General features: G+C 56.8%; 1 protein-coding gene across 1 annotated transcript; it reads left to right on the forward strand.

The window, feature by feature from the left end:
* The first annotated feature begins 307 nt into the window (after positions 1-307).
* On the forward strand, positions 308-23461 carry CARD10 (caspase recruitment domain family member 10). Its single transcript, XM_065405616.1, has 22 exons — positions 308-314; positions 2216-2434; positions 3104-3241; positions 3682-4007; positions 6788-6970; positions 8208-8282; positions 8945-9100; positions 9198-9323; positions 9646-9843; positions 10028-10174; positions 11349-11464; positions 12927-12967; positions 13647-13764; positions 14030-14210; positions 15394-15517; positions 15893-16133; positions 16445-16514; positions 17279-17369; positions 18296-18472; positions 20689-20810; positions 21528-21643; positions 23254-23461. The coding sequence occupies exons 1-22, from the start codon at positions 308-310 to the stop codon at positions 23459-23461; spliced, it is 3180 nt and encodes a 1059-aa protein (XP_065261688.1).
* Positions 23462-25141: the final 1680 nt, after the last annotated feature.

Genomic DNA, 25141 nt, shown 5'->3' on the forward strand with positions numbered 1-25141 from the left:
GAAGGGGAGAAAGGCAGGAAGCAGAGATAGAGGTGAGAAGCAGCTGGCTCCAGTGGTTTGGGACCCTGCTACCTGAGCGATTGCTCTCCTTAGCTGGCACTGTGGCATCGGCCATCAGCTGAGGGACTGGCGCTAACAGCCCCCCCTGGCTCAAACAGGAAGGGGCCAGCAGTTTTCAGTGCTGGGGCTCTGGACTCTGCAACTCCCTCACAGGCCCACGCTTGTCGACCTCCAGGGCACGCTGTCTTCCTACCAGGGCTGGGCACAAGCAGCTGTCTGGTAGGGGGCCGAGGTCCCTTTTACCGGGATGAGGGGTGAGTTTGTCTTATATTAACATTGTATCGGTTTGTAAAGTTGGGAGGGGGGATAGGCTGTGACTAGACACTGTTCACAAGCTTAGAGTTTGTTGCTCTGCACACTATGCGATCAGGGGAATAAGAGACTGCGAAAGAGACAGGGCAGGGAAGGGCCTGGGACACACCTGCTGGGATTGCGATACAATCAGAAACCTGCCCCGGGGGAATACAATCCAGACTAGATTCTTGCTGTGTGACAGAAATTAGGGTCAGCCAACCAGAGCAGGAGTATGAGTCCCAGATCCCACCCATACTCCATTCCCAGCCCAGATTAGGCACTTGGAAAGGAGACTACTGAGACACAGGGACTCCTGCTGCTCAGGTTGGGAAGGCAGAGGGGAATTTGCGAGAGCAGAAGTTTGATCCAGCGGTTGGCTCTGGCAGTGTCCTTTTGGCATGATAGGTAAAAGAGCCCTGACAGCCGTGGGCAAGTGTCAGGCGAAGGGAGATGTTAGTGTGTGCTGTTCTTGTACTAGTACAATTGTGTGTGCGCGCGTGTGTGCAGGGGGGGGGGGGAGGGTGTGTGTGAAATCTTCATCATTTAGGACTTTTAAAGGCAGACTGTACAAACCACTAGCAAATGGACCTTTGCCAGGACAAACATGCATTGGCAGGGGTGTGTGGGGGGGGTGCTAGATGATTTAACCGCTCTGTTGGCTGGCTGCTTTCTGTGATTCACGGAGTTTACTTAGGGCATCATCACAGCCCTGCCCTGGAGGCACCTCGCCCCCGCCTATGGAGCTGCACTTTGCAATTTGTGCAGTGGGGAAGACCCTCCTCCCCCAGGTCTGCTGTGTGTGTGTGGAGGGGAGGAGATGGGGGACGGGAGAAGGAAATTCAGTCTCCCTGTTCACTCAGACTAGACAATGCTTTTATAGACCCCATGCTGCCCTCCCCTGGCACCTGGAGCAGTTCAGCTCAGCCCTACCTGGAGGAGGTCATGGGGGAGGCGGGGAAAGGGAATTCAGCCTCCAGAACTAGCCTTAGTCTTACTGCTGTGACTGCCTGTCAGGAAGCTGGTTGCGTATTGAACAGTCGCAGGGCCCCCGCTTGGATTTCCTTAATGAGTGGGTAATTCAAACTCTCAAATCAATTTCCAGGAAGCAGAGTTCAACCCAGCAGCCAAACCAGCAGTGCCAATGCTTGCCCATTGGGGGCCCTAAGCAGGAATATTTTTGAGTCCCTCCCCCCCCAATACAAAAGCAGGCAAGTTCTCATAATAAAAAGGGAATAGGAGCCCCCCTTGAGCTGCTCGGGCCATAAACAATTGCTTAGTCTACTTATGCCCAGCGCCAGCTCCGCAGACCAGTTTAGGAGCTGGCACACCCTTCAGGGGCTGCTGTTAAATTCCTCTTCTGCACAATTCTGTCTCCAAACAAATAAATTAATCACAGATGCAGAATAGAACATTAGTTGCAACAACGTTTTCCCCCAGGGCCTTCTAGCTGATAGGAAGACTGCAGGCGCTTCGTGTTCTAATTACCCCAAGTGCAACAGGCTAGAGATAATGAGCCTTGTTCTTGCTGGATTAACTCCTACTGAATTCTCAAATTGACACCCTTGCTGTGCTGTTGGGTATCGTTTAGCCCCCAGTTTAGCAAAGGATGATTCCATTCTCACCTTGGGAGCTGCAGAGGAGGTGGTGAGCTTTGCCTAAGGTGGCAGATTGTCTTGGGTGGCCTCTCTTTCACTCTCCATTTCTGATGCCCCAGGTGGGTGATCACCTTTTGATCCTTCTGGACAGTTCTGGTATTTAAGATGATTGACCTGCCATTTGGGCCTGGAGAGCTGACTCCTAGCGCCGCTCCATGTCCATGACTCCCCACTGTCACAACACAAGTTCTCCTTCCCCTTTCCAGGCCCTGAGGATGCACCAGGACAGGCTGACAGCCCCACAGAGGAGGAGGAGGAGGAGGAGGTGTTGTGGGAGAAGATTGAGAGTGTGCGGCACCAGCTGACCCGGTCCTTGAACCCAGCAAAGCTGACGCCCTACCTGCGCCAGTGCCGTGTGATAGACGAGCAGGACGAGGAGGAGGTGCTGAGCTCATGCAGGTTCCCATACAAGAGCAATCGCACAGGTAGGAGAAAGCAATCTGTCACAGTGCGTGTGTGGAGCCCTTCTTTGCCCAAGACACCTCTGCCACTCAGTGGAGAGACCCACCATCACTGCTCCCTCATCCTTATTCCCTACAGTGACTATCCCACCCCACAGCCAGCACTCCCGCCCTGTTCCCTCCAGCGACCTCTCCCCACAGCCAGTGCTCCCGTCCCGTTCCCTCCAGTGACTCCCCCCCACAGCAAGTGCTCCCACCCTGTTCCCTACAGCGACCCCCCCACAGCCAGCACTCTTGTTCCGATGCCTACAGCGACTCCCCCCACAACCAGCTCTCCCACCCCGTTCCCTATAGTGACTCTCCCCCTCACAGCCAGCACTCCTGCCCCATTCCCTCCAGCGACCACCCCCCCCACACAGCCAGCATTCCCACCCCGTTATCTCCAGCGACCCCCCCCCCACAGTCAGCGCTCCCGCCTCTTTCCCTAAAGCGACTCCCTCACAACCAGCGGTCCCGCCTCGCTCCCTCCAGCAACACCCCCCCATAGCCAGCGGTCCCACCCTCTTCCCTACTGCCCTGATCTTAAAAGTGGGGGAAACTAGTGAATTTGCTCCTTGGTACAATGATGTCATTACACCTGGTTGCTCATGGGTTTAGCAGTGCCTTGCTCCTGTGTTGCTCTGTCTCTTTTAGGACACTTGATGGATATCCTTCGATGTCGAGGAAAGCGAGGCTACGAAGCCTTCCTAGAATCCCTGGAGTTTTATTACCCAGAGCACTTTACCCGGCTGACAGGAAGGGAGCCAGCGCAGCGCTGCTCTATGATCCTAGGTAGAGACGCAGCCCCCTTCTCCCTCCCCAGCTGTGCAGTGGCTTAGAGAAACCTGTGTGAGGAACCCAGGCACCCTGAACCCCGGGTCGGGGAGAGTCCTGCGTGTGTGAGGATCCCAGGCACACTGAGCCCCCGGTCAGGGAGAACCCTGTGTGAGTGAGGATCCCGGGCACCCTGAGCCCCCCGGTCAGGGAGAACCCTGCGTGTGTGAGGATCCCAGGACCCTGAATCCCGGGTCGGAGAGAGCCCAGGGTATGTGAGGAACCAGGAATGCTGTACCCTGGCTTGGGAAGAGTCCTGTGTGTACCAGGAACCGCGGCACCCTGAACCCTGGTTTGAGGGTACAGAGTGACTGAGAAGTCTGTGTCCCAGATCTAAGACAGGGTGGTAGTTGTCCCTGTCTCAGCACCCAGGAACTTTTTGCCTTTCTCTCTTCCAGATGAGGAGGGCCCCGAGGGTCTGACCCAGTTCCTCATGTTGGAGGTGAAGAAGGTGAGGGCGCAAAGGAAAGAGCACCTGGTGAGAGAGCACCAGTTAAAGGTGAAGAACCAGGCCCTGGAGGAGGAGCAGACCCGGCTGGGGCAGCGGCTGCAGGAGCTGCTGAAGGTGCAGGAGCGATGCCAGAGGCTGCGGGAGGAGTGGGACTCCAACAGCATGGAGCTGCTGCGGCTGAAGGATGAGAACTACATGCTGGCCATGCGCTATGCACAGCTGTGTGAGGAGAAGAACCTGGCCGTGCTGCGGAGCCGGGACCTGCAGCTGGTGGTATGGCAGGGTGGGAGAGCGGGCGCTTGGCGGTTAGTGGGTGAGAGGAGTGCTTATTACTGAGCATGGGCATGGGTTAGGCTGCAGACTAGGGTGGGATGGGTGTTCCCCTCGGCAGGACCGGCTCCAGGGTTTTTGCCGCCCCAAGCGGCTGAAAAAAATAAATAAAAAAAGTCGCAATCGCGATCGGCGGCACTCCAGCGGCAGCTCCACCGCGCCGCTTTCTTCTTCCGCGGGAATTCGGCAGCAGGTGCTTCCCTCCGAGAGGGACCCGCTGCCGAATTGCCGCGGAATAGCCCGACGTGCCGCCCCTTCCCCTTGGCCGCCCCAAGCACCTGCTTGCTAGGCTGGTGCCTGGAGCCGGCCCTGCCCCTCGGGGGTGTGTGTGTGTGGAAGGGTGAGTGTGTACGTTCTGTGTTGGTACTGCAGGCAGGATGAGTGTCAAGGGGGGGGGGAATGAATGAGTGTATGTGTGCTAGTGGCTGAGGTTGTGTATTTAATGTGTTGTTGTGGGTATTAGTGTTTCATTGAAAATGTGTGAGTTCAGTTGCATATTAGTATGTGATGGTGAATTTTAGTATGTATGTGTATCAGACATTGCTCTGTCAGCGTGTCTGTACGTGTAATTTGTGCTGTGTATGCTTGTTGTAGTGTACTGCATGTTGCTGTGTGTGTACTGTGTGTTCTCTGGGTGTTGCTCTGTGTGGGTTGGTGTTATATTTATTCTCTCCACTTACATAATGTCCATATCCATTTCTCTGTAGGAGGGAGCGTGGGTGTCTTGCTGTGTGTGTGCACTAGGCTCTGGGTGTATCTGTGCGAGGTGCTCTGGGACTGCCTGGCATTGGGTGTGGTTACTGAGGTGCCGGGCACAGAGCCCACCCTACACCTCCTCTCCCCTCAGATGACGCCAGGGAGAAGGAATTCATGACACGTGCCCTGGTTACCATGCTTTCACCTCCAGCAATTACACACCCACTTCCTCTGTCTCAGATAGGACGGCTGCACCTTGAATTCACCTATTTACAACCCTGTCCTTGGTAACACCTGTTCCTTGGGTTGTTCCAGTGCCAGGCTCCCACACAGCCCTGCCGATGCCCCTCCCTGTGGTGCTGCCCGCCCCCCTGCTATTCTAGGGCTGGGCCCCCATACACAGCCCTGCCCATGTCCCAGCCCTGCTCACACTCTGCTCTTTCAGCCCTGGGATCCCCACACAGCTCTTGCCCATGTCCCTCACTCTTGACCAGCATCCCTCTGCTATAGCAATCCTAGGCCTCTTCTGAGCACAGGCAGCTGGATTGTTTGTGGGTTTGGTAATATGGACAAATACCCATCAGAGAGTAGGGTGAGACCCACGGTCACAGTCTGGCCCAGTCCCCCTCTCTGGATGGACACCAGGATGTGATGGGTGGACCCAACCGCTGGATCCCATGTGCTGCTAACCTCCCTGGGCCTGGGTAGTGACTGGTCACAGTTCCTAGCTCTGGGTCTCTCAGGGTATGTCTACACTGCAATAAAACAACCATGGCTGGCCAGGCTGGGCTGCGAGGCTCTAAAATTGCAGTAGATATTCAGGTTTAGGCTGAAGCCTGGGCTCTGGGATCCTCCCCACCTCGTGAGATCTCCAAGCCCAGGTTCCAGCCCAAGCCCAAAATGTGAACAGTGCAGTTTTATAGCTCCACAGCCCCAATCCAGCAAGCCTGAGTCGGCTGACTTGGGCCAGGCAGGGGCCTTCTACTGTAGTGTAGACATACCCTCGGTCATGCTCCTAGGTGCAGACCCCATGTCTGACACCTTTCCTGGGCAGTAGGATCCTGCAGTTCAGCTGCCTAGACCCCAGAACCAGTGTTCCACCCTCCTGAGTCCCCCCTGCCCCCCCACTTGCTTAGATACATTTCCCCAGAGCCCACCAGACCATGAAAGCTGGTTTCTTGATTAACCCCTTCAGAGACGACAAAAGAAAGGCAGGAAAACAAGGAACACAGGTTTAGCATGGGAATTTCTTAGCCACAGAGACTTTACTCTTAACAAAGCACGCTCAAGAGTCACAGATTTTTGGAAAATAACAAATAGTTCAGAACTCAGCCATGCAACTCTGATCTCCCCCTGTCTGTGAGTCCTGGGTTTGGTCAGCATCCTTCAACTAATCAGCCCTTCCTGCCTCCTTAACCTGGTCTTCTGATGATCTATGGGGCCTTGCTCAGAGAACCCCCTTTCTGAAATATAGCCTCTATTCTCTTTGGTCAGGTGGCCAGCAGGAGAAACTGCAGCTCTCCCAGCCATGTGCTCTAGCTGGGAAATTCCAGCTTCTCCTCGCCAGTCCGACTGCTGTGCAGAGAGGTCATTGCTCCAGGGGCTGGCCGGTCATTGAGAGACAATGAAAGCCGATGGGGCTAGATTGCTCTGTTTTAGCTTCACAGAGTCATTCCAGTAGGTGCCAAGCACCTACTACCAAATGGATGCTCTAATGCAGAATAGAGGTTGCAATACAATATGACCGTTACAATACAAAAGTGGCAGTCACTTAAACTGGGGCTCACAGTTTGGTACAGACCTAGCCTACTCTGTCTCGCCCACCAAACCCCTTTCACTTGAGAGCTAAGTCAGAAGAGATCCCCCCAGACCCTGTAGTTGTACAAGGCTTTCCCCACCGTGTTGTCTCAGCCCTTACTCTCATTACTCCCAAGCCCTCTCCCTGTGTGCCAGCCTCCCCGCTTCGCCCCATGACACCTAAGGCAGAGGCGGTGGGCGTGAGGCTGTCTTTGTTCTCCCTGCCCCAGGTGGACCAGCTGAAATGTAAAGTTAGCAGCCTGGAGGAAGAGTGCAGGCTGCTGAGGAAACATGCGTCCGCTGGGCCCCAGCGAGAGGCAGAGGAACGGGGTCAACCTGACACAGTGCCTGAGCTGCAGGCCGAGAACCAGAGGCTGACGGCCTCACTCCAGGAGCTGCAGAGCACGCTGCAGGTACCAGCGTGAGCAAAGGGAGAGAAGCATTGGTGGATTAGCCACTGGGCCAACGGGGCCCCTGGAAAAATGGGTGCCCCCGTGCCCCGCCACACTCCGCCCTGCGCTCCTGCCAGGGAGTGGGGGCACCGGGGGGCAGGAGGGAGAGAAGATGGACGGGGGGACTGCAGGCAGAAGGGGTAGGGAGCGGCTGCCACTTGCTCTGGCCCAGGGCCCCACAACCCCCTAATCCGCCATTGAGAGAAGGCTGGGTGACCCTGACTCCTCCATGGCTGGACTGCCAGGGGGGCTGAGAGCTATGTCCTGCATGGACACGGTCTCACCCTAATAGGGAAGGGCTCTGGAGTGAGAGAGGGCTGGGGCTGAGGCCCACCCCCATGTATCAGGTAGGGATGGAAGAAACTAGGGGTAGTGCTGAGCTCCCTGGTGGGTCATGTTGTTAAGGAGGAGCCGGAGGAGCTCCGGGGTGATGCATGTGGAGAGGGGCTGAGGGAGTGGAGTGGAAGGAGGGAAGATGGTGAGGGATGAATAGGGTTACTGGATAGAGACTGGATGGAAGGAGTGTGGAGTGAGAGATAGTTTGATCCCCCTTGCAGATCTGCGAGCTCTGCTCCGTGTCTCTACTTCTCCCTTCCCTCCTCTGCTGCTTCACCATTACCACCCCGTATGCCTGGAGCAGCCTCTCTCCTCCATGATAGCTCCCATCCCCTCCTTGAAATCCTTCCTCAGAGTCACTCAGCTCCCATTCCAAGGCTGATCTCCGCGTGGGTGCTCCCTGTGGCGTCCTCTGACCAGCCGGCCCCACCATGCAGCAGGGTGGATCTCTGCAGTATGGAGGTGGGCATTGGGTTCTGCCCGTCACCAGTTTTGCCCTTCGTTCTGGTGTTCGGCCCATTGAAGCTGTCTCCTTGTGTCCCTTTCTGGGACTGAGCAGTGCTGAAGGCAGTCAGCCTAGACTCTGCTCTCCTCCATTTGGGAGTGTTTTCAATACAGCTGTTTCCACGGTGGGGAAAACCGATACAAAGCTCAGATTTATTTACAGAGTCTAACAATAAGCAGAGGCTATAGCCAGAGACACCAGACTAGAAAGGGAACCTGGCACCAAGCATGACAGAATAACAGCCCCCAGGACAATGGGATAGAAGGACCAACACCCAAGGGCATACTGGAATAGCAAACTAAACCCATGCTGAATTCTGAACAGCAACAAGGTCCCTGTCTAAGATCGAACCCTCAGATTCTCTTGGTCCCTGTCTCTGGTTTGGTGCTCGGAGGATCCTTAGCAGTCCAGGTTTGCAGATTCACACCTGAGGTGAGGTAACAGGACCTTTATGCTAAGTCAGGGGAACCTGAACAGGGCGGGCCAGGGGGCCATGGCCTCCCCATTTTTTACCGGCCATAAGGGCGAGTGACTGTGGGCGAGGGGAGGAGAGGAGCGAGTGGTGGGTGGGATGGTCGGGGGAAGAGGCAGCGCGGGACCAGGGCCTCAGGGGAATGGGCGGTGTGAGGGCAGGGTCTTGGGGAAGGGGCGGTGTGGGGGTGGGGCCTCAGGGGGAAGGGGCGGGGCCACAGTGCAGACGCCGGTGGCCCCCCCACACTTTTAGGGACCTTCTGCTGCTCCTGCACTAAGTACTCAGGGGACAGGATTGTTAAGGCACTGGACTGGGACTCAGGAGACCTGGGTTCATTTCCTGGCTTTGCCACAGATTCTGTGTGTGACTGTGGGCAAGTCACCTGATCTCTCTGTGCCTCAGTTTTCCACAATAACCCTTCCCTTGTCTGTTTGGAGCGTGAACTCTTCAGGGCGGCGCTTAGCACAAGAGGGCCCTGATCTCAGCTGGGTGCTGCCATAATAAAGGTGACCATAACAACACTCAATTGTCAGCCCCTTTAGCAGATGAGCCTGAGGCTGCCCCTAGCTGGGAGCATCCCTTGGTGCCTGTGTTTAGGCTACTCCGCTCTCTCGTCTCCTAGGCAGCGAGTGAGGCCCAGGCGCCGGGCTCCCAGCGGATCCTCCTGGACATTCTGGAGCATGACTGGAAGGAAGCACAGGATGAACGGCAGGAGCTGTGCCAGAAGCTCCACTCCGTGCAGAACGAGCTGCAGTGGGCTGAGGAACTAAGGGATAAGGTATTCCCCCCTCCCCCGGTACAGCTGAAGAGCGGGGCCCTCTGGAGCAGGGATATTTGCCCCCGGGTAGGAGTGACACTCTGATTCCTGTCCCCAGTACCTGCAGGAGGTGGAGAACCTGCAGCTGAAGCACCGGACTCTGCAGAAAGATTGTGATCTGTACAAACACCGGATGAACACGGTGCTGTCTCAGCTGGAAGAGATCGAGAAGGAGAGGGATCAGGTGAATTGTCCTCCCATCCAGAGTCCCCTTCCCCAGTAGGAGAGGGGCCGAATCTCCACTCCTGATCCCCCAGAGTCCTCTCTAGCCTCCACCGGGAGGAGGCTAACTCTGCGTGCCTGAGGCCTATAGTCACCTCTTCCCCTCTCACCCTTAGTGCTCTCTCCATTGCTGGCAAGTTTTCAATCAGGATTGGCTGCTTTTCTAAAAGATCTGCTCCGGGAATTATTCCGGGGAAGGTTCTGTGGTCTGTGTTATGCAGGAGGGCAGACTAGAGCATCACAATGATCCTTTCTGGCCTGGGGATCTGACTCTCTCCCTGCAGGCTATCCAGAGCCGAGATAGGGTGCAGCTGCAGTACTCCCAGAGCCTGGTCGAGAAGGACCAGTACCGCAAACGGGTTCGGGCCCTGGAGGAGGAGCGAGATGAGCTTCGGAGCAAATTCAGCCAGGCGGAGGGTGTGGAGAGCACTCTGGAGGCACAGCTGCAGCGATGCCAAGGCAACCGGGATGTGGGCATGACGGTGAGTGACAAGGAGCGGGTGGGGACGTAGAAGGAAAGGACCCTGAGGGAGGGGAGGCTGGGGAGGAGACCCTGAGTGGAAAGGGAATGGGAAGAGAAGAAGGGAGGAGCTGAGGGGTCTCTAAAGGGCCTGGGCATAGAGGGGACCAATGACCTTCTCACTGGGTCCCTTACTTCTCTCTCAGGTGGGCACCTCCTCCTACTCCCTCTGCTCCAACTTAAGTAGCACCTGGAGCCTGAGCGACAACCCCTCCCCCCTAGGGAATGGAGTCATGGACACGCTGGGTGTCCCCGCCATCACCTTTCCAGGGGACTCCACACACCACAGCATGGTAAGAGCAGGGGGCCTTAGCCTAAACCCTGCAGCCCCTCTGCAGAGCGGGTCCGTGTTGGCGTGACCCCCTTTCACAAGGCACAGAGGGGCGGGGGCTTGCCCGAGGTCACCCAGTGGGTCAGTATCAAAGCTGGGAGCGGAGCCCAGGAGCTCCCAGTGTAGTGTTCAGAGGGGGCTCATTCCTGGGGAGCAGACCAGCTCCCCAAAACCCACCCGTGCCCCTAAGTGCTCACTACTCTTGGGCACAGCGATCAGTAGCTCTTGTACCTGGTTCCCTAGTTAGTATCACTGTGGATGTGATTTTCAGTTAGGGTGACCAGACAGCAAATGTGAAAAATCGGGACGGGGGTGGGGGGTAATAGGAGCCTATATAAGAAAAAGACCCCAAAATCAGGACTGTCCCTATAAAATCAGGACATCTGGTCACCCTATTTTCAGTCACACACAAAAAGCTACGGGAGCAATCCAGGCTCCATTGAACTCAATGGTAAAACTCCCATTGACTTTAATGGGGCTAGGATTTCACCCCGATCCTTAGAAACGCCTACTCCTTGGCAATATCCTGCAGTGGCAAGTTCCATGGGTTAATTACACAGAGTCCTTGCTCTGCTTGTGCCCGTTGCCTTTACAGCTCATCCCTTCTGTGTTACAGTGGAGGATGAATATGAGGACCTGATGGGTATTTCTTTTACATCCCCCCCCCTCCATCAGACCTACCCACGGCCTCGGCTGGGACCACACCACTTGTCGGACAGATTGCAAAGGGATGGGGACTTAGTGAGGTGCAGCATCTTGTCTCATGTCTGCAGAGACCCTTCCCCCATCTCCTGGGGTGGCAAGCCCTGGCAGAGCCCCCAGGAACAGGGCAGGGGTGGAGAACAAATGGGCACTGAACAGGAATAGGGTGACCAGACAGCAAATGTGAAAAATCAGGACAGGGGGTGGGGGGTAGTGGGAGCCTATATAAGAAAAAGACCCCAACATTGGGACTGTCCCTATAAAATTGGGACATCTGGTTACCCTAAACAGGAATGTGGTGCCAGCAGCTCTGGCTGGGATCTGAAGGCGACCCACCCGAAGAGGAGCGGGATGGGGGTGCCCCTGGCACTGGGCTGAGGGCGACTCTGAATGGTGGGTGTGGTGCAAGATGGTGTCTCTCTTGCTCTGTTCAGGAGGTGACTCCAGAGAGCGAGAAGGACATTAACCGCCTTTCCACCTTCCCCTTCCCACCCTGTGCTGGCTCCATCATCCGACGGCAGCGGGAAGATGGATCCGTGCCCTTCAAAAGGTAACACATGGAGTCCTGGCCCTTCCGTACCTCACTGAAATCCCTTACAGGTCGCTTCGGTTCCAGCCTCCCCAGCAGGCGCCACCACAGGCAGGGGCCCCGGTTGAGGGGACATAGCAGCTACTTCAGCCCCAGCTTCTGGCAGCAAGGGATGCTGTACAGGCAGGGGCAGAAGTGATGGCTGAGGGGAGCGCCGAGGTACTGCTGTCCTGTAAACTATGAACTGGGAAAGTATGTGCCGGAGCACACACTTCACAGACTAGGAAAACATGCCCTTGGCTGCCGAAAATTTGAGAATCATTGCAGGGTGCAGGAGTGCTGGCTGGGAGGGAGGGAAGGATGCAGGAGCGCAGCTGCTGGGGAGAGGAGCACCAACATTCAAGGGTGCAAGAGCAGTGACTGCTCATGGAGAGGGTGTCTCTGAGAGGAAGGGTGTTGGCAGCGTGGGATGTGTGTGGGGAAGAGCGGAGTGGAGAGGCTGTACTGGCTGCGTGGGGCGGAGGGTCGTGCAGCGCTGGCTGTGTGGGGCGGGGGTGGGGGGTGGGCCATACTGGCTACGTGGGGGTAGAGGGCAGAGGGGCAGGCAATGGCTGTGTGGGGTCGGGAGAGAGCAGAGGGGTGGGCTGGGTTGGCTGTGTGGGGTGGAGGGTCGTGCAGCGCTGGCTGTGTGGGGCGGGGGAAGAGCGGAGGGGTGGGCCACTCTGGCTGTGTGGGGTCGGGGGAGAGCAGGGGGCGGGGGAGAGCAGAGGGGCAGGCCGTGCTGGCTGTGTGGGGTCGGGGGAGAGCAGGGGGCGGACTGCGCTGGCTGTGTGGGGTGGAGGGTTGTGCAGCGCTGGCTGTGTGGGGTTGGGGGAGAGCAGAGAGTTGCGCAGCGCTAGCTGTGTGGGGCGGGCCATGCTGGCCACGTGGGGGTAGAGGGTGGACGGGCGGGCCACGCTGGCTGTGTGGGGTCGGGGGAGAGCAGAGGGTTGCGCAGCGCTGGCTGTGTGAGGCGGGCCATGCTGGCCACGTGGGGGTAGAGGGTGGACGGGCGGGCCGCGCTGGCTGTGTGGGGTGGGGGGAGAGCAGAGGGGCGGGCTGTGCTGGCTATGTGGGGCGGGGGGGGAGAGCGGAGGGGCGGACCCTGCTGACTGCGTGGGGGTAGGGAGTGGAGGGGCAAGCCATGCTGGCTACAGGGAGAGCGGGCCGCGCTGACTGTGGGGTGGGAAGGTACCATTAAGGAAGCCCAAGCTGCTGGGAGAAATGGGGTTGCAGCCCTGGCTACAGCGTGGGAGGGTGCCCGTTTGGAAGGGTGAGGGAGTGCTGGCTCTTGGCGGGAGCTGCTGGGGAAATGGTGCAGAGCACAGGCTGTAGGGGAGCTGCTGTGGGGAGCCATGCAGGCATAGCAGGTGCATATCATGACACTGGTATTAGAAACACTGTTGCCTGGTGATTCCCCTTTGTGTTTTTCTGTCCATTCCAGCCTGTCCTGCGGGTCTTTTGGCAGCATGGAGGACATCACAGGTATCCGCAATCATGACTTTTCCAGAAGGACTTTCCTGGGAACTACGTGAGGGGAGAGACAAGGGAGAGAGGGGACAGGGAGCCGGCGCCAGTGCCTTCCATCAATGAAGCAAGCTGCAAGGCTGTGCGCCCACTGGGGGGCACCATTGCCCCATGCTTCCCCCGTCAGCCACAGTAGCAGTCTCTGGAGGGCCCGCCTGTCTCCTGCGGAGCTTTTAGGATATTCTGGTCTGGTATATGTAATTTATAGAGGGTTTTATTGATGGAGAATTCGATTCAGAGTCAGAGGGGTAGGAATGGGAAGAGATAAATGCTTCAGCTTCGAGTTGTTATCGGTTCTTGGTGACGGGCTGTAACTCTCAAGAGCATGTCCCACTGTATATCTCGGGCCTGGCTGGATTTGTGGCACGGTCTAGTGTTCTGGCTCTCCAGCTGGGTGGTTACAGGCTACCTGGGTTCTGCTGTCAACCCCTGGCTTGTGTGGGGGAGTTGCCTGTACTCAAGAGTCCTGGCCCAGGAGCCCAGTGCAGGTTCTAGCCCTCCTTCCATCCACAATTTACCTGTCTCACTCCAAACACCCTGTAGGTAGGACAGACCCTGAGCTGGGCTCCTGCAGGATTCTGTGTCTATGCAGTCGTCAGTGGTGACTTGCTCTCTATTCTCCCTCTCTCTTTTCTAGGGAGTGTGACCACTACTGTTTCATCGGCCGGTCTCTCCTCCCTTTCCAGCAGTGCATGCACCAGGGTGAAGTCGGAGATCTGCTTGTCTGCCATCTCTGACCAGAAGGAGCTCATCAGGTGGTGCTTTCCTTTCATTGACTCATCCTTGGGTTAGGCTTGGTGCTGGGGAAGGTGAAGGATTTCATCTCCTGAACACTGAGGCAATGGGGGATCCCACTCCCTGTCTTGGGGTGGTCTCCCCGTTCTGTCATTTCTGGGCTTTCCCAGATGGGACCATGGCCCTATCTGGAAGGGCCGTTTTCTGATGGGATGAGAGGAGGGACACGGTTCCTTGCAAAGACAATAGGCTTGAATTTCCCATTGTTGTTTTCTCCCTCACCAGATCTCTGGTGGTGCAGCTGTCTAGCATGGATCACCTGACCAACCCAGTGCCCCAGCACAGGGGGCTTGGAGGGGACATCTCCATCCTGGGGGGGAACAGAACAGGGATTTATGTCCAGTGGGTGAAGCCAGGTTCAGAAGCTGAGAGTACAGGACTGCGCGAGGGCTGCCGGCTCCTAGAGGTGAGTCTGGAGATTGTCACGCTATATTGAACCACAGTCCATCTTAAACAGCAGACATTTATTAAACAAGTCGGCTACAACTACAACATAAACAACCGGGTCTCTGCACCGCTTGAGTCCCTGCTTTGTCTCCCTTGTTCACCGGGAGCCAATCCCTGCCTATGCGGCACACAGAAACAAGTGGTTGAATAATATAATGGTAGTGAGCATATCAATACAGGTCTGTTTAGATACTGAATCTTTCTGGAATGAGTGGCTGTAGGGTATCTTCCAGTCGGGGCAGTGGCAATACTGGGACCATAATACCACCATATATTTCCCTAGTGCCTGCCATCCTGCAGGTCCCAAAGCACTTCCAAGGCTGGCTCACTCCCCACTGCAGCAATTCTGCCTCAGTGACAACTCCCATGTTTTGTAGGAAGTTATGTGGAGAAGAACTGCTCCAGTGGAAGTGCCTTGGGGTATTTATGTTGGCAGAATATAATTACCTGACTTGCAGTTTGGCCAGGCCACTTGAATGAACAGCCCTGCTCTTGGAAAAAACACTCTCTTTTACAACCTTTGACATGCACCTCCAGCAACATGGCTCCATGCTGGGATACTGACTAGGAGGGAAGAACATCTCCTCTTGAATGTCCAGTACCTGAGTGGTCTCCCATCTGAGTATTAACAGCACCTGATGCTGCTTAGTTGGAGAACAGGGTGGGTGGTGCTGGTGGCCTGTGATACACAGGAGGTCAGACAGGATGCTCTGGTGGTCCCTTCTGGCCTTAAACTCTATGCCTGTATGAACATCAGAGCCCAAAGCACCATGGGCTGCATGGGGTTATAAGGTTTGACAGTCAGAGGGGAGCCACAGTATGAAGAGCATTGGGGAACGGTGTGAGCCATCTAGGCCAGCAGCAGAGGCTTTAGAGGAAGGTGCAAGAAATTCTGTAGTAGGCAGCTGTAGGGTACCCTGCTGTCAGGGATGGTTTCCCCCTGGCTAGAGGCTGGGCTAAGCCCTGCATCATGACGATTTCAGTCCCTTCCAAAGCTCTCAATTGTTCTTTAGCCCTTCTGGGGCGCTGGGCGGAGGGAGCTGGGAAGTGGAGAAGGAAGGCCTATCATCTAATGGCACAAGCTGGTCTGTGTGTCCTGTTGTAGTCACCACCTCTCCCTCCTATCCTTCTTTCCTTGGCAGCTGAGGGGGACTTTGCCGAATGGGCAGGTGCTGTCCCTGGAAAACTGCACACGGGAGGTAGCTTACCTGAGCCTGCTGCACTGGGATGACCCAGCTGGTCTCATCTTTTTGCCTGATGTGCACGGTAAATTCCTTTGCCTGCCGCTTGTCTTGGGCGTAATGATGGTCGTCAATGGGGTAAAAGCTCCCCTTCCCTTCCAGGGTGAGATGGGGAATTCAACCTCCTTGTCCATTCAGCCCAGAGCAACCCAAGTCCTGGGCTCTGTCCCTCCCTACCATAAGACCCCCCACCCTGCCTCAGTGGAGAATCGCCATGTTCGTTCAGTTCCAGGCTTTGTCTTCACACCAAGGCCCATGTGGCTGTGAATACCAGTTCATGTAGCACAGCTGTATGAGAGGCCCAGAAGTTCCAGCGATGACTGCCAACATCGCTCCTACCTGTGTCCCTTGGAGAAGGGCCTGGGCTATGGTGAATCTCATTCTGTCTCTCTTGTGCCAGGGTACCAGCCTCTCAAGGAGGCCTTAGAAGAAGGGAAGAAAGTGACTGGAGACTCCTTCTATATGCGTACCAATCTGACCCTCCTGGAGCAGTCTGACCCCTACTCCCTGTGCGTCAAGTGTCGGGAGATCCTGCACGTCACTGACACCATGCACAAGGGGCGGCTGGAGTGGTACTGTGCCCGCGTTGACCCCCTGACACTGCGGGACCTGGACAAGGGAACAGTGCCTAATTACAGCAGGTAATGCAGGCATAGGGAGCTGCAGTCCTTGGCGGGGAAAGCCCTCTCTTTGGGGTCTTGAATGTGGGGAAGGAGAGTTTGTCTTCCCCCCTTTTGCCTTTGGGTTCCCAGCAGCTCTGTAGGAGTACAGGCTGTCTAGCTTCTCAAGGTCATATCACAGGGCCCCTCACCGTGGCATGTAGGCACCCCCAAGAGAAGGGGTGATAGAGTATATCCCTTCCCATTGATGTTCTAACAGAGCTTTGTGGGTTCAGTGGGGTATGCCCCCTTCAGAGTCTGTAGCTACCTGATGGTAATCTCTCTCCTCCCAGGGCTCACCAGCTTTTGAAGGTACAGGAGAAAGGCCAAGTGCCAGGCCGGCAGAGGGGCTGCAGGAGTAATGTAAGCTGGAGGAGAAAGTGTGTGTGTGTGTGTGTGTGTGTGTGTGTGTGTGTGTGTGTGTGTGTGTGTGTGTGTGTGTGTGTGTGTGTAGTAGTAGTAGTAGTAGTAGTAGTGGCTGATGCTTTGAGCTCCAGAGGGCCTAGGGTCAATCCCAGCATGGCATTACATGCTCATTTGACCAAGTGTGCCCTGTGCCTGGATTCTCACCTCCACTGAAACATGCTGTGGGGTGAATGAAGGGGAGAGGAGAACACCTTGCTGGAGGCTGTCCGAGCCCCCTACTTGCTGTGGGAATGGGAGGAGCAGTCAGGACCATGCCATCTACTCTCCCGTGGCTGGAGCATGGAAGTACCAGTGTTAGCTCCCCAGGCTGGGCGTGAAGAGCAGGTCTGCAGTGCTGGATCTGGAAGAGCTGGAGTCTCAGTCTCTCGCTTCCCTGGGGTCTGGGTGCTCTGTGGGGCTGCGTGTGCCAGGCCAGGTCTCGGCCTGCCTGGGGGAATGCTCTGCAGGCAGCGCTCTGCTGTGTGGGGGTGAGGGGAGTGCCTCATGTCAGGGAGTGGGCATGGAAAGGTGGCTGGGACAGGGAGGCCTGAAATGCTGCTCTGAGCTTTGCATACTCCTCTAAACGGAGCCCCTGAACCTCCTGCGGTCTGGGCCTCCGTGCCTCCCCCGCCCGTCTCCCTTCCAATGCGAGCCCTTCCTGTGCCGGTGGAGAGCAGCGGAGCGAAGAGTTGTGTCCCTGGTCTCTCCCCCATTCTCCTCAGCTGAAGAAACGGACCCTGGGCCAGCTGCGGCTGGTGAAATCCAAACCGCCCGGGGAGCCTCCTCGGCAGCTGCTGCTGGACCCCTGCCCAGGTGAGCTGCTGCTCTGTCTGTGCCCTTCTTTGGTACAGCCCCCTAGGGGAAGGGGCTCCCTTGGGGACAAAGTCAATCCCTGTGAATAATACCTGGGGGGTACTGATGTGACCCCTCTGTGGCTGTTTGCCTGGGAGCAGGGCCGCCCAGAGGATTCAGGGGGTCTGGGGCAAAGCGGGGGAGCTGCGGCGCTTGTACTCACCCGGTGGCGGTCTGGGTCTTCGGCGGCATTTCGGCGGCGGGGGGCCCTTCAGTCGCTCCATGTCTTCGGCAGCTCTGAAGGACCCGCCGCCAAAATGCCGCCGAAGACCCAGACTGCCGCAGGGCCAGGGCTCGCGGGGCCCCTGTGGGGCCCGGTGCCTGGGGCAAATTGCCCCACTTGCCCCCCCCTCTGGGCGGCCCTGCTTGGGAGAGCTGGAAACACTCCCCACAGCTCCATCTTCACTATCATAGGTCGAGGGCAGACAGCCTGGCCAGCAGGTTCCTTGTGGGACTCGGAGGGCTGCAGGGGGCAGTGGGTTGATGCATCCCCCCGAGGGAGAGGAGTGCCCTGTGTGTCTCACTGCCCTGACCCTGCACAGTGATCAGGAAGTGGGGCTGGGCAGCTTTGTGGCCTACCAGGCTGAGATTGGGAGGGGTTTGGGGGAAGCAGTGGGGTTGGAGTGACAGGCGGATGGATGTGGGTCTGGCAGTGAGTGCAGCGGGGTGGGGGTGATAGGTGGGTGTGGTGGGTCGGGGGCAGTGGCAGGGTGGTGGCTTTTGGGTGACAGGTGGGTCTGACAGTGGGTGTAGTAGGGGGTTGGGTGGCTGTATGTACTGGGGCGGGGGTGCATGTGGCAGGAATGGGCATGACCTGGGGAGAAAAGAACAATCTCTGTGCTGCTGACAGCTCTTAGCTCTTGTTAACTCACCTACATGTCTTCCAGACCCAGACAGGAGCCCAAAGCCCTACAGCCTCGTGCGTCCCCTGGTGGTGCAGGCCCCTCGCCCGGTGGTGCTCTCCCCTGACTGCATAGCACCCAGGCTCATCAGGAACCTGCTTGACCTGCCTACCTCGCGCCTGGACTTTCACCTGTGCCCAGCTGGTGAGCAGGAGCAATCAGGTGACTTACCCAGAATCCCACAGGGAGTGTGTGGTGGAGTCACCCCTCCCCCTGGAACAGACCCCAGCTCTGCTGAGTCCCGGTCCCTGCGCTAATCACATGGCCCTTCTTTGGGGGAAGATTGCCTTTTTCCTCCCGCTAATCTGCAGCCTCTTACCAGGGAGAGGGTCTTGATGATGTTGAAGATAGGTCGCAGGGGCGCTGGAACAATTTGTATAGTGGGGGAGCTGAGAGCCATTGAACCAAACTGTAAACCCTGGATATGATGGAAACCACTTCAAGCCTGGGGATGCGGCAGCACCCCTCACCCCTAGTTCCAGCACCTATGATAGGTCGTTCCTATCTCTAGAGTTGGTGATATCCATGCCCATGGGAGGCCCTCTCCAGTCAGGTGTGGGAGCTGTCTAAGAACCCAGGAGATCTGAGATGTGCACTTACAGGTCTTTCAGGGATGGGGAAAGATGCCTCAATATCCTCCTCATCAGCCAATGCAATGGTCTCTGGCTCTTCCCACCCGGCAGCTGCTCCATCTGCCCCATCTTTCAGCCATTTCTAACCAGCTAGTGTCCCATTTTGCTTGGGCCTCTCTGAAATACCTGATGCCTCCCGTCATAATCTTGTCTGCAATTGCCTTCAGCCTCCTGGAGGGCCAGCTTCCCCCCCGAGCTTTTCCGTGCCACCAGGGACCCAGCCAGTCTCTTGGTCTGGCTGGAGCATCGTCCTTTGGTTGGATGGTGGTCGCTCTAGCAGGTTCCTGCAGATTGTCCATAGCCTTCTTCCCAGGGAGCCCCCTGCCTTTGGCCTGAAGGACTGTAGCTCTGTGAGCTCTGCTAGCTCTGTCTCTTCCTCACTTGCCTCCAGGTGACCATTGTAACCAGCCACAGCGCTGCGTGCTCGCTCTTGTTCCCGTAAGGACGTCTCTCCCTCTCGTTTTTGTTGTTTTACTGATTAGACGGCTGGTTGGGAAGCGATTTCTTTTCCCGCAAGAAATTTCTATGGGAACTAATCCCCCATCACCGCCACCCCTTTTTGTTGGTGTTTCCCTTCAGAAATGTCCAAACGGGAAAATTTAAAAAAAAAAAAAAAAAAAATTGGGGGGGAGGGTTAAAATCTCCATTTTCCATCGCAAAGGAACCTTTTGAAAGAAAACGTTCTGCCAAGCTCCACTCACGAGCCGTGTGACTTGTGCAGCTTGTGTGCCATCCTGCGAGTGCCCTGTCCTGCACCCCTTTGACCCCACTCTCACACCACACTGTGGGCGCCTATGAAAGCCCTGCCCAGGGTGAAGGTGGGTCTAATGGGCATCGTCCCTCCACATAGCCAATGCCACAATTCAGGCAACTGTGCCTGTATTCCCCCTTGTGGTCCACCCACTCCCAGACTCCTGCCTCCTCTGCTGTCACTTCTCTTGAGCAGAGACCCGCAGCTCTCTCCCTTCTGACCAGGGTTTTTCCAGGCTGCACAGCTCCCTGCCTACACTGTGATATCCCCAGCAAGGCAGAGTGCCTCAGCAAGCCAGCTTTGCCTTCCTTCCTCAGAGGCTATACACAGTGTGATTACCCACAGTTAAGTTACCACACAGCTCTTTCTAAGCAAGCACACTTATTCTTAAAGTAAGAGCATTACAGAGAAAACATTAAAAACAAGAAAAGAACCGACGTGCCTGCTAATAAGCTGACAAGGGCTCTGGCTGGTGAGCAGCCTTTCAGATCCCACCAAGGGTTTTTCCTCTGTGTTCACAAGTTCATAACAGCTGTTAGTTCAGAACAAGCGCCCCCCCCTCCCCCCCATGGATCTGTGAGTCACTCTCATATCCAGTTTGGGCCTCTGATCTTGTCCTCGCGTAACAGGTGATCAGCCCACAGTGGCTTTCTTCTCAGGACCCAGCTTTAAAAGGCTGGATTTGGAGTTGAGAAGTTGCCCTCCCCTCCTCCCAAGTATTTTCCAGGGATCCCACTTGGTTTGTCTGGCATATTGTTTCAAGGAGTCTTGTGATGCTCATAACACTTCCCAGGGCTTACATGAGTCATGTGTCCTAAAGGCATTAAATACAACCCCACAATAACTGGTAAACAGCTGCATTTTTAACACAATGAACTCCTAGGATACTGAAACCTAATTCAATGAGGTTTAACGTATTTCAGTAAGGCTTTTCTAGGATACTGCACAAAATTGCCAAATCTGTCACAGCCAACCCGCTCTGCCTCCCTCTGCAGAGACCCTGGCTAATGACGAGCCAGCTGCTACCCCTTCCCAGGAGAACTGCGTGGCTCTAGGTTCTCTCCAGGACCAGAGGGAGAGCAGGAGGATCCGCACCATCCGGGAGTGCATCGGCAAGGTGCTGAGCGGAGAGCAGCAGCTTCTGGACACTGCCTGCTGGGTGGTAGTGGGGATGGGGCAGGGACGGGAGGTCCTACTGGACACTAGGAAGAGGATGGGATTATTGAATGGGGGAGAAGGAGGAAGGGAAGAGACCACTGAATGGGGAGGAGAGTAGGGGGAAGGAAAGGAGTCAATGACTTGGATGCTGGGAACCTTCAAAGGAGTTCTCCAGCCACTAGCTTCCTCCATCAGACTACGGGGCTCCATCAAGCGTCGGGTCTGGTCCCTTTATGGAGTCCACATCAAGCCCCATTCAAAGGGGGAGCAACAGGTGTTAATGCTAATTATGCTAAGCACTAATTAATCAGTGGGGTTTGCTCCATCCCAGCACCTTCCTCACCTTCTCCAAGAGGGGGCGGAATGAGGAAGACCTGGGCTCTGTGAAGGAAGCCCTGGAAGGCCCGGAGATGCACGCTGCACATCCGGGAGGGGAGGGAGGGGCTAGGAGGGCCCCCTGGCCAGGCTGGACACACAGCCTCTTATGTATCAAATGACCCTGCTCTTTAATTCTCTGATTCCCTCTTGCGTCTAACTGTAAAGCCACATGTAATGGAATTACTACTGGAAAAGCAATGATATCTCACAGTGTGGGGCTTGATTTAATGTAACTGTCAGGGACTTTGGGTTATTTCTTTTCCATTTAAATCAGTAAATCTATGCAATTTCCTTGCAGAATAAACACTGCCTACTGGAGCTGGGCCTCCAGAGGGTGAGGGATCTAATTAAAAGTGAAATATACCCCATCATTATCCACGTGGAGGTCACCGAGAAGAACGTCAGGGGACTCAGGTACGGAAAGTCCTTCAGAGGACTAGCAGAGGTCATACCATGGAAAAAGAGTGACTCTGGCCCATGCTCAAAGAGAGAGCAAAGGGAAAGGGGTGGGCGTGCTGCCTGGGGGGCGGGGGAGTCTCTGGAGGGGAGGGGGTAGGAGCCAGAGGCAGATTAAGTTTTATTGGGGCCCTGGGCACAAAGAACCTTTCCCCCCCCCCCCCCGCCTTGGGGCCCCGCCCCCTGCTCCTCCCCTTCCTCCAAGTCCCACCCCCTTGCCTGGCCAGAAGCTGAGCCATTGTGGGGAGCCCTGGATCCTCCACCTGCCCTGGGCAGCATGCCCAGGAGGGCAGGGACACGGGCCGGGGGCTGCTCTCGGGCATCCCGCCCAGGGTGGGTGGGGGGTCTGGGGCTCCACACAGCTGCCTGGCTCCCTGGGTGGCTCTTACTACAGCCTTGGGTAACCATACATCCCATTTTGGCCAGGACACTCCTCTTTTTAACCCCAAATATCCTGACTTTTTGGCAAAACTGGGCATTTGTCCCGTTTGCTCTTGCCAACTGCAAATGGGACAAATGCCCAGTTTTCCAAAAAGGGGCTCGGGGGAGGGGGAGTGGCAGGGCTCGGGCCAGCTCTGCGCATGGGGAGGGGAGGAGAGGGGCTCGGGCCAGTGACTCAGCCTGCTGGGGGTGGGGGGCAATATGCTCACTGGGATTTGGCTTCTGGCCAGGGGGCAGGCCTCAGGGGGAAGAGGAGAAGCAGGGGGCGGGGCACCCACAGGGCAGAGGGGGAGTCAGCGCCTTTGTGGGGGCTCCATGCACTGCCCCGCAGCTCCCATTGGCTGCAGTTCCCGGCCAATGGGAGCTGCGGAGTCAGTGCTGGGGTCGGGGGCAGCGCACAGAGACCTCTTGCCCCCCGCCCAGGGGCCGCAGGGACATGACGGCTGCTTCTGGGAGTGGAGTGGGGTCAGGGCAGGTAGGGAGCCTGCCTTAGCCCCGCTGCGCCACCGGACTTTTAGCAGCCTAAAATCTCCCGGATTGGCTCCAGTAGTCTCTGGGAGATAGAGCCTGATTCTGGGACACTCCCGGCAAAACTGGGAGAATTGGCAACCCTAGGCCACCAGTGCCCAGACCGTGCTGCCCTGAAGCCCCCCTGCCAACTGGACCTTCTCCCCCTGAGGCCCTGCCCATGCTCCACTCCCACTCCATCTCAGGCCCCGCTCCTGCTCGGTCAGTCAGCCTCCTCCCCTGACATCCCTCTGTCCGCCGTTCACGCCTCTCTGCCCCCTCCCTCAAGGCATCCCTTGCCTGCTGCTTGCTCCTCGAATGGTGGGCGGGGGCGCCCCGGACGCGGGGGTGGAGAGGGGTGAGTGGCGGGTGGTTGGGGGCCTTGGGGGAAGAGGTGAAGTGGGCAGAGGAGGAGCAGGTGGTGGGGCCCCAAGGGGAGAGGATGGGTGGGAAGAGGAGGAGCAGGGGATGGGGCCAGAGTATTCCGCCACTGGTGGGAGTGCTGCCTGGATGGGGGCGAGTCCCTGGAGGGAAGGGGCGGGAGCGCTGGCTGTGGTACACTGGGGTTCCATAGCTCTCTGGGTGGGTGATGTTTATGGCTGTTTCCCTTTCTCTGTCAGGAGCTTACTGCGGAAGCCAGGCCAGCGTGACTCTGATGTGGTGAAGCTTTGCCAGAGCGCTGAGCAGGCTCTCCACGCCCTGCCCTGCTCGTGGGCCTGTGTGGATGCGCAGTCCTGGTGCCACGCTGAAGAGCTGGTGAAAGTGGTGCGGCGCTGCATCTTCCAGGAGCAGAACAAGGTCGTGTGGGTTGAGGATGGCGAGCTGTGATCCCACACCCGGCAGAGCTGGGGCCGTGTCTTCATGTCGGGAGGCTCCATATGGGGGAGTGGGGTGCTAGCTTCCTTTCCCAAGGGTGGTGCCTGGAGCACACTTGGCTTCTTTCCTTCATCCCCAAACTGTTTCCGAAACAGCGTGCCACTTCTCCCTGATCGGATGCAGTGGGATGTCTTGCCATCAGTGGAGGTCTGGAAGGACAAGGTGGCCCCTCATGTGTCAGGGAGTTGGGCCCACTTCAGGTTGCTTGGAGACTGGCCAGGGTGGGGGTAACATGCAGACTCGGACTCCTTTCCCCTCATGTCCAGGTTTAGTGGAGGGATTTCCTTCCCCTTCCCACCAAGAATCCCCTCACAGCTTGCAGCCGCTGCTCCTCCAGGAGTGCTCTTGGCACCCAGACCCTCTGTATGGCCCAGTCATTTGGAGAATCAGACAAGAGGGGAATAGAGAGGTGTGTGTGTGTGTGTGTGTGTGTGTGTGTGTGTGTGTGTGTGTGTGTGTGTGTGTGTGTGTGTAAGAGAGAGAGAGACTCTCTGCCTTCTGATTGCTCCATTCCCCTGCCACCCTGTCTCCTTCTCCCCTTCCCCATCATGGCGTTCTCTGGCATCCTGTCTACCTCAGCTGATGTCCCGATGGAAGCGGAGGTGGTACACATGCCCAGCCACAGGCAGAATGACACTACGTGGGGTTTGTCAGGCATCCTCAGTGGGTGGTAATTGTAATCTTTATGGTGTATAAATTATTAATGGACCCTTTTAATTGGAAACCTGTATATAAAAGAGAATTAAATACCATTTATAATGGGAACGGAGGAGGGGCTGCTGCTTGCATTAACAGCTGGCCTGGAGTGCTGGGGGATTTCTCTCCTACCCCTACCTCATATGTCTCCTAACCTGCTCTCTCTCCTGCACAGACTCAGGCAGCTGGTCCCTCTCTGGGAAAGTCAGGGGAACATTGAGGGCGCTTGCCCGGTTCTCCCAGAGCCTTCGTCCCTGTAGCTCCGGTTACCTCCGGGAGTCTGGGGCCTCTGCCATCTGGGTCCTTCTCCAGGGGAACAATAGGAGAGGGGAGAGCCAGTGGGGCTGCTGGAAGGCTGGGGCTTGCCTCACCCTTCAAACAGAGGCTGTGCTCACCCCACCGCTCTGACTCTGGAGCTGGCACCGGCTGTGCCCGAAATCCAGCCCCTCCCCCCCATCCTGCCCCCTCCTCTCACATGCTGAGGGAAAAGGGAGAACAGAGAAGCAGAGTGGGGAAGAGACAGACATGAAGGGAAGGAAGGAGAGGAGTGGAGTGGAGGGGGTCAGGAGGCGATGTCTGTGCAGCACACTCCTGGGAGCGTGCCTGGCGTTAGAAGCACCCCTCTGGGAGCGATAGCACTCCCAGGCGTGCGGTTAGCTTGGAGAGCCCTCCCACCATCGGTGCCAGGGCAGCTTTGCAGAGCAATTGCTTGCGAGCTGCGGAGTCCTTCAGCACTTGGGAGAAGCTGGATGCTTGGGGAGTGCCGGGGGACCTGCAGAGGTTGAAAGGGAGGGTGGACAGCACTGGAGCTGGTATGTGCAGGCAGACACAAGGCTGGAGAAAAGTGTGGGCCAGGCAGTCCTGGGCCCCCCCTGCACAGCCCCATGCTAGGGTTGATGGGGAGCAACATGAAGGGAGGACAGCCCTGGATGCAGG

Source organism: Emys orbicularis, chromosome 1 (assembly GCF_028017835.1).
Source record: "Emys orbicularis isolate rEmyOrb1 chromosome 1, rEmyOrb1.hap1, whole genome shotgun sequence".
Classification (NCBI taxonomy): Eukaryota; Metazoa; Chordata; order Testudines; family Emydidae; genus Emys; species Emys orbicularis.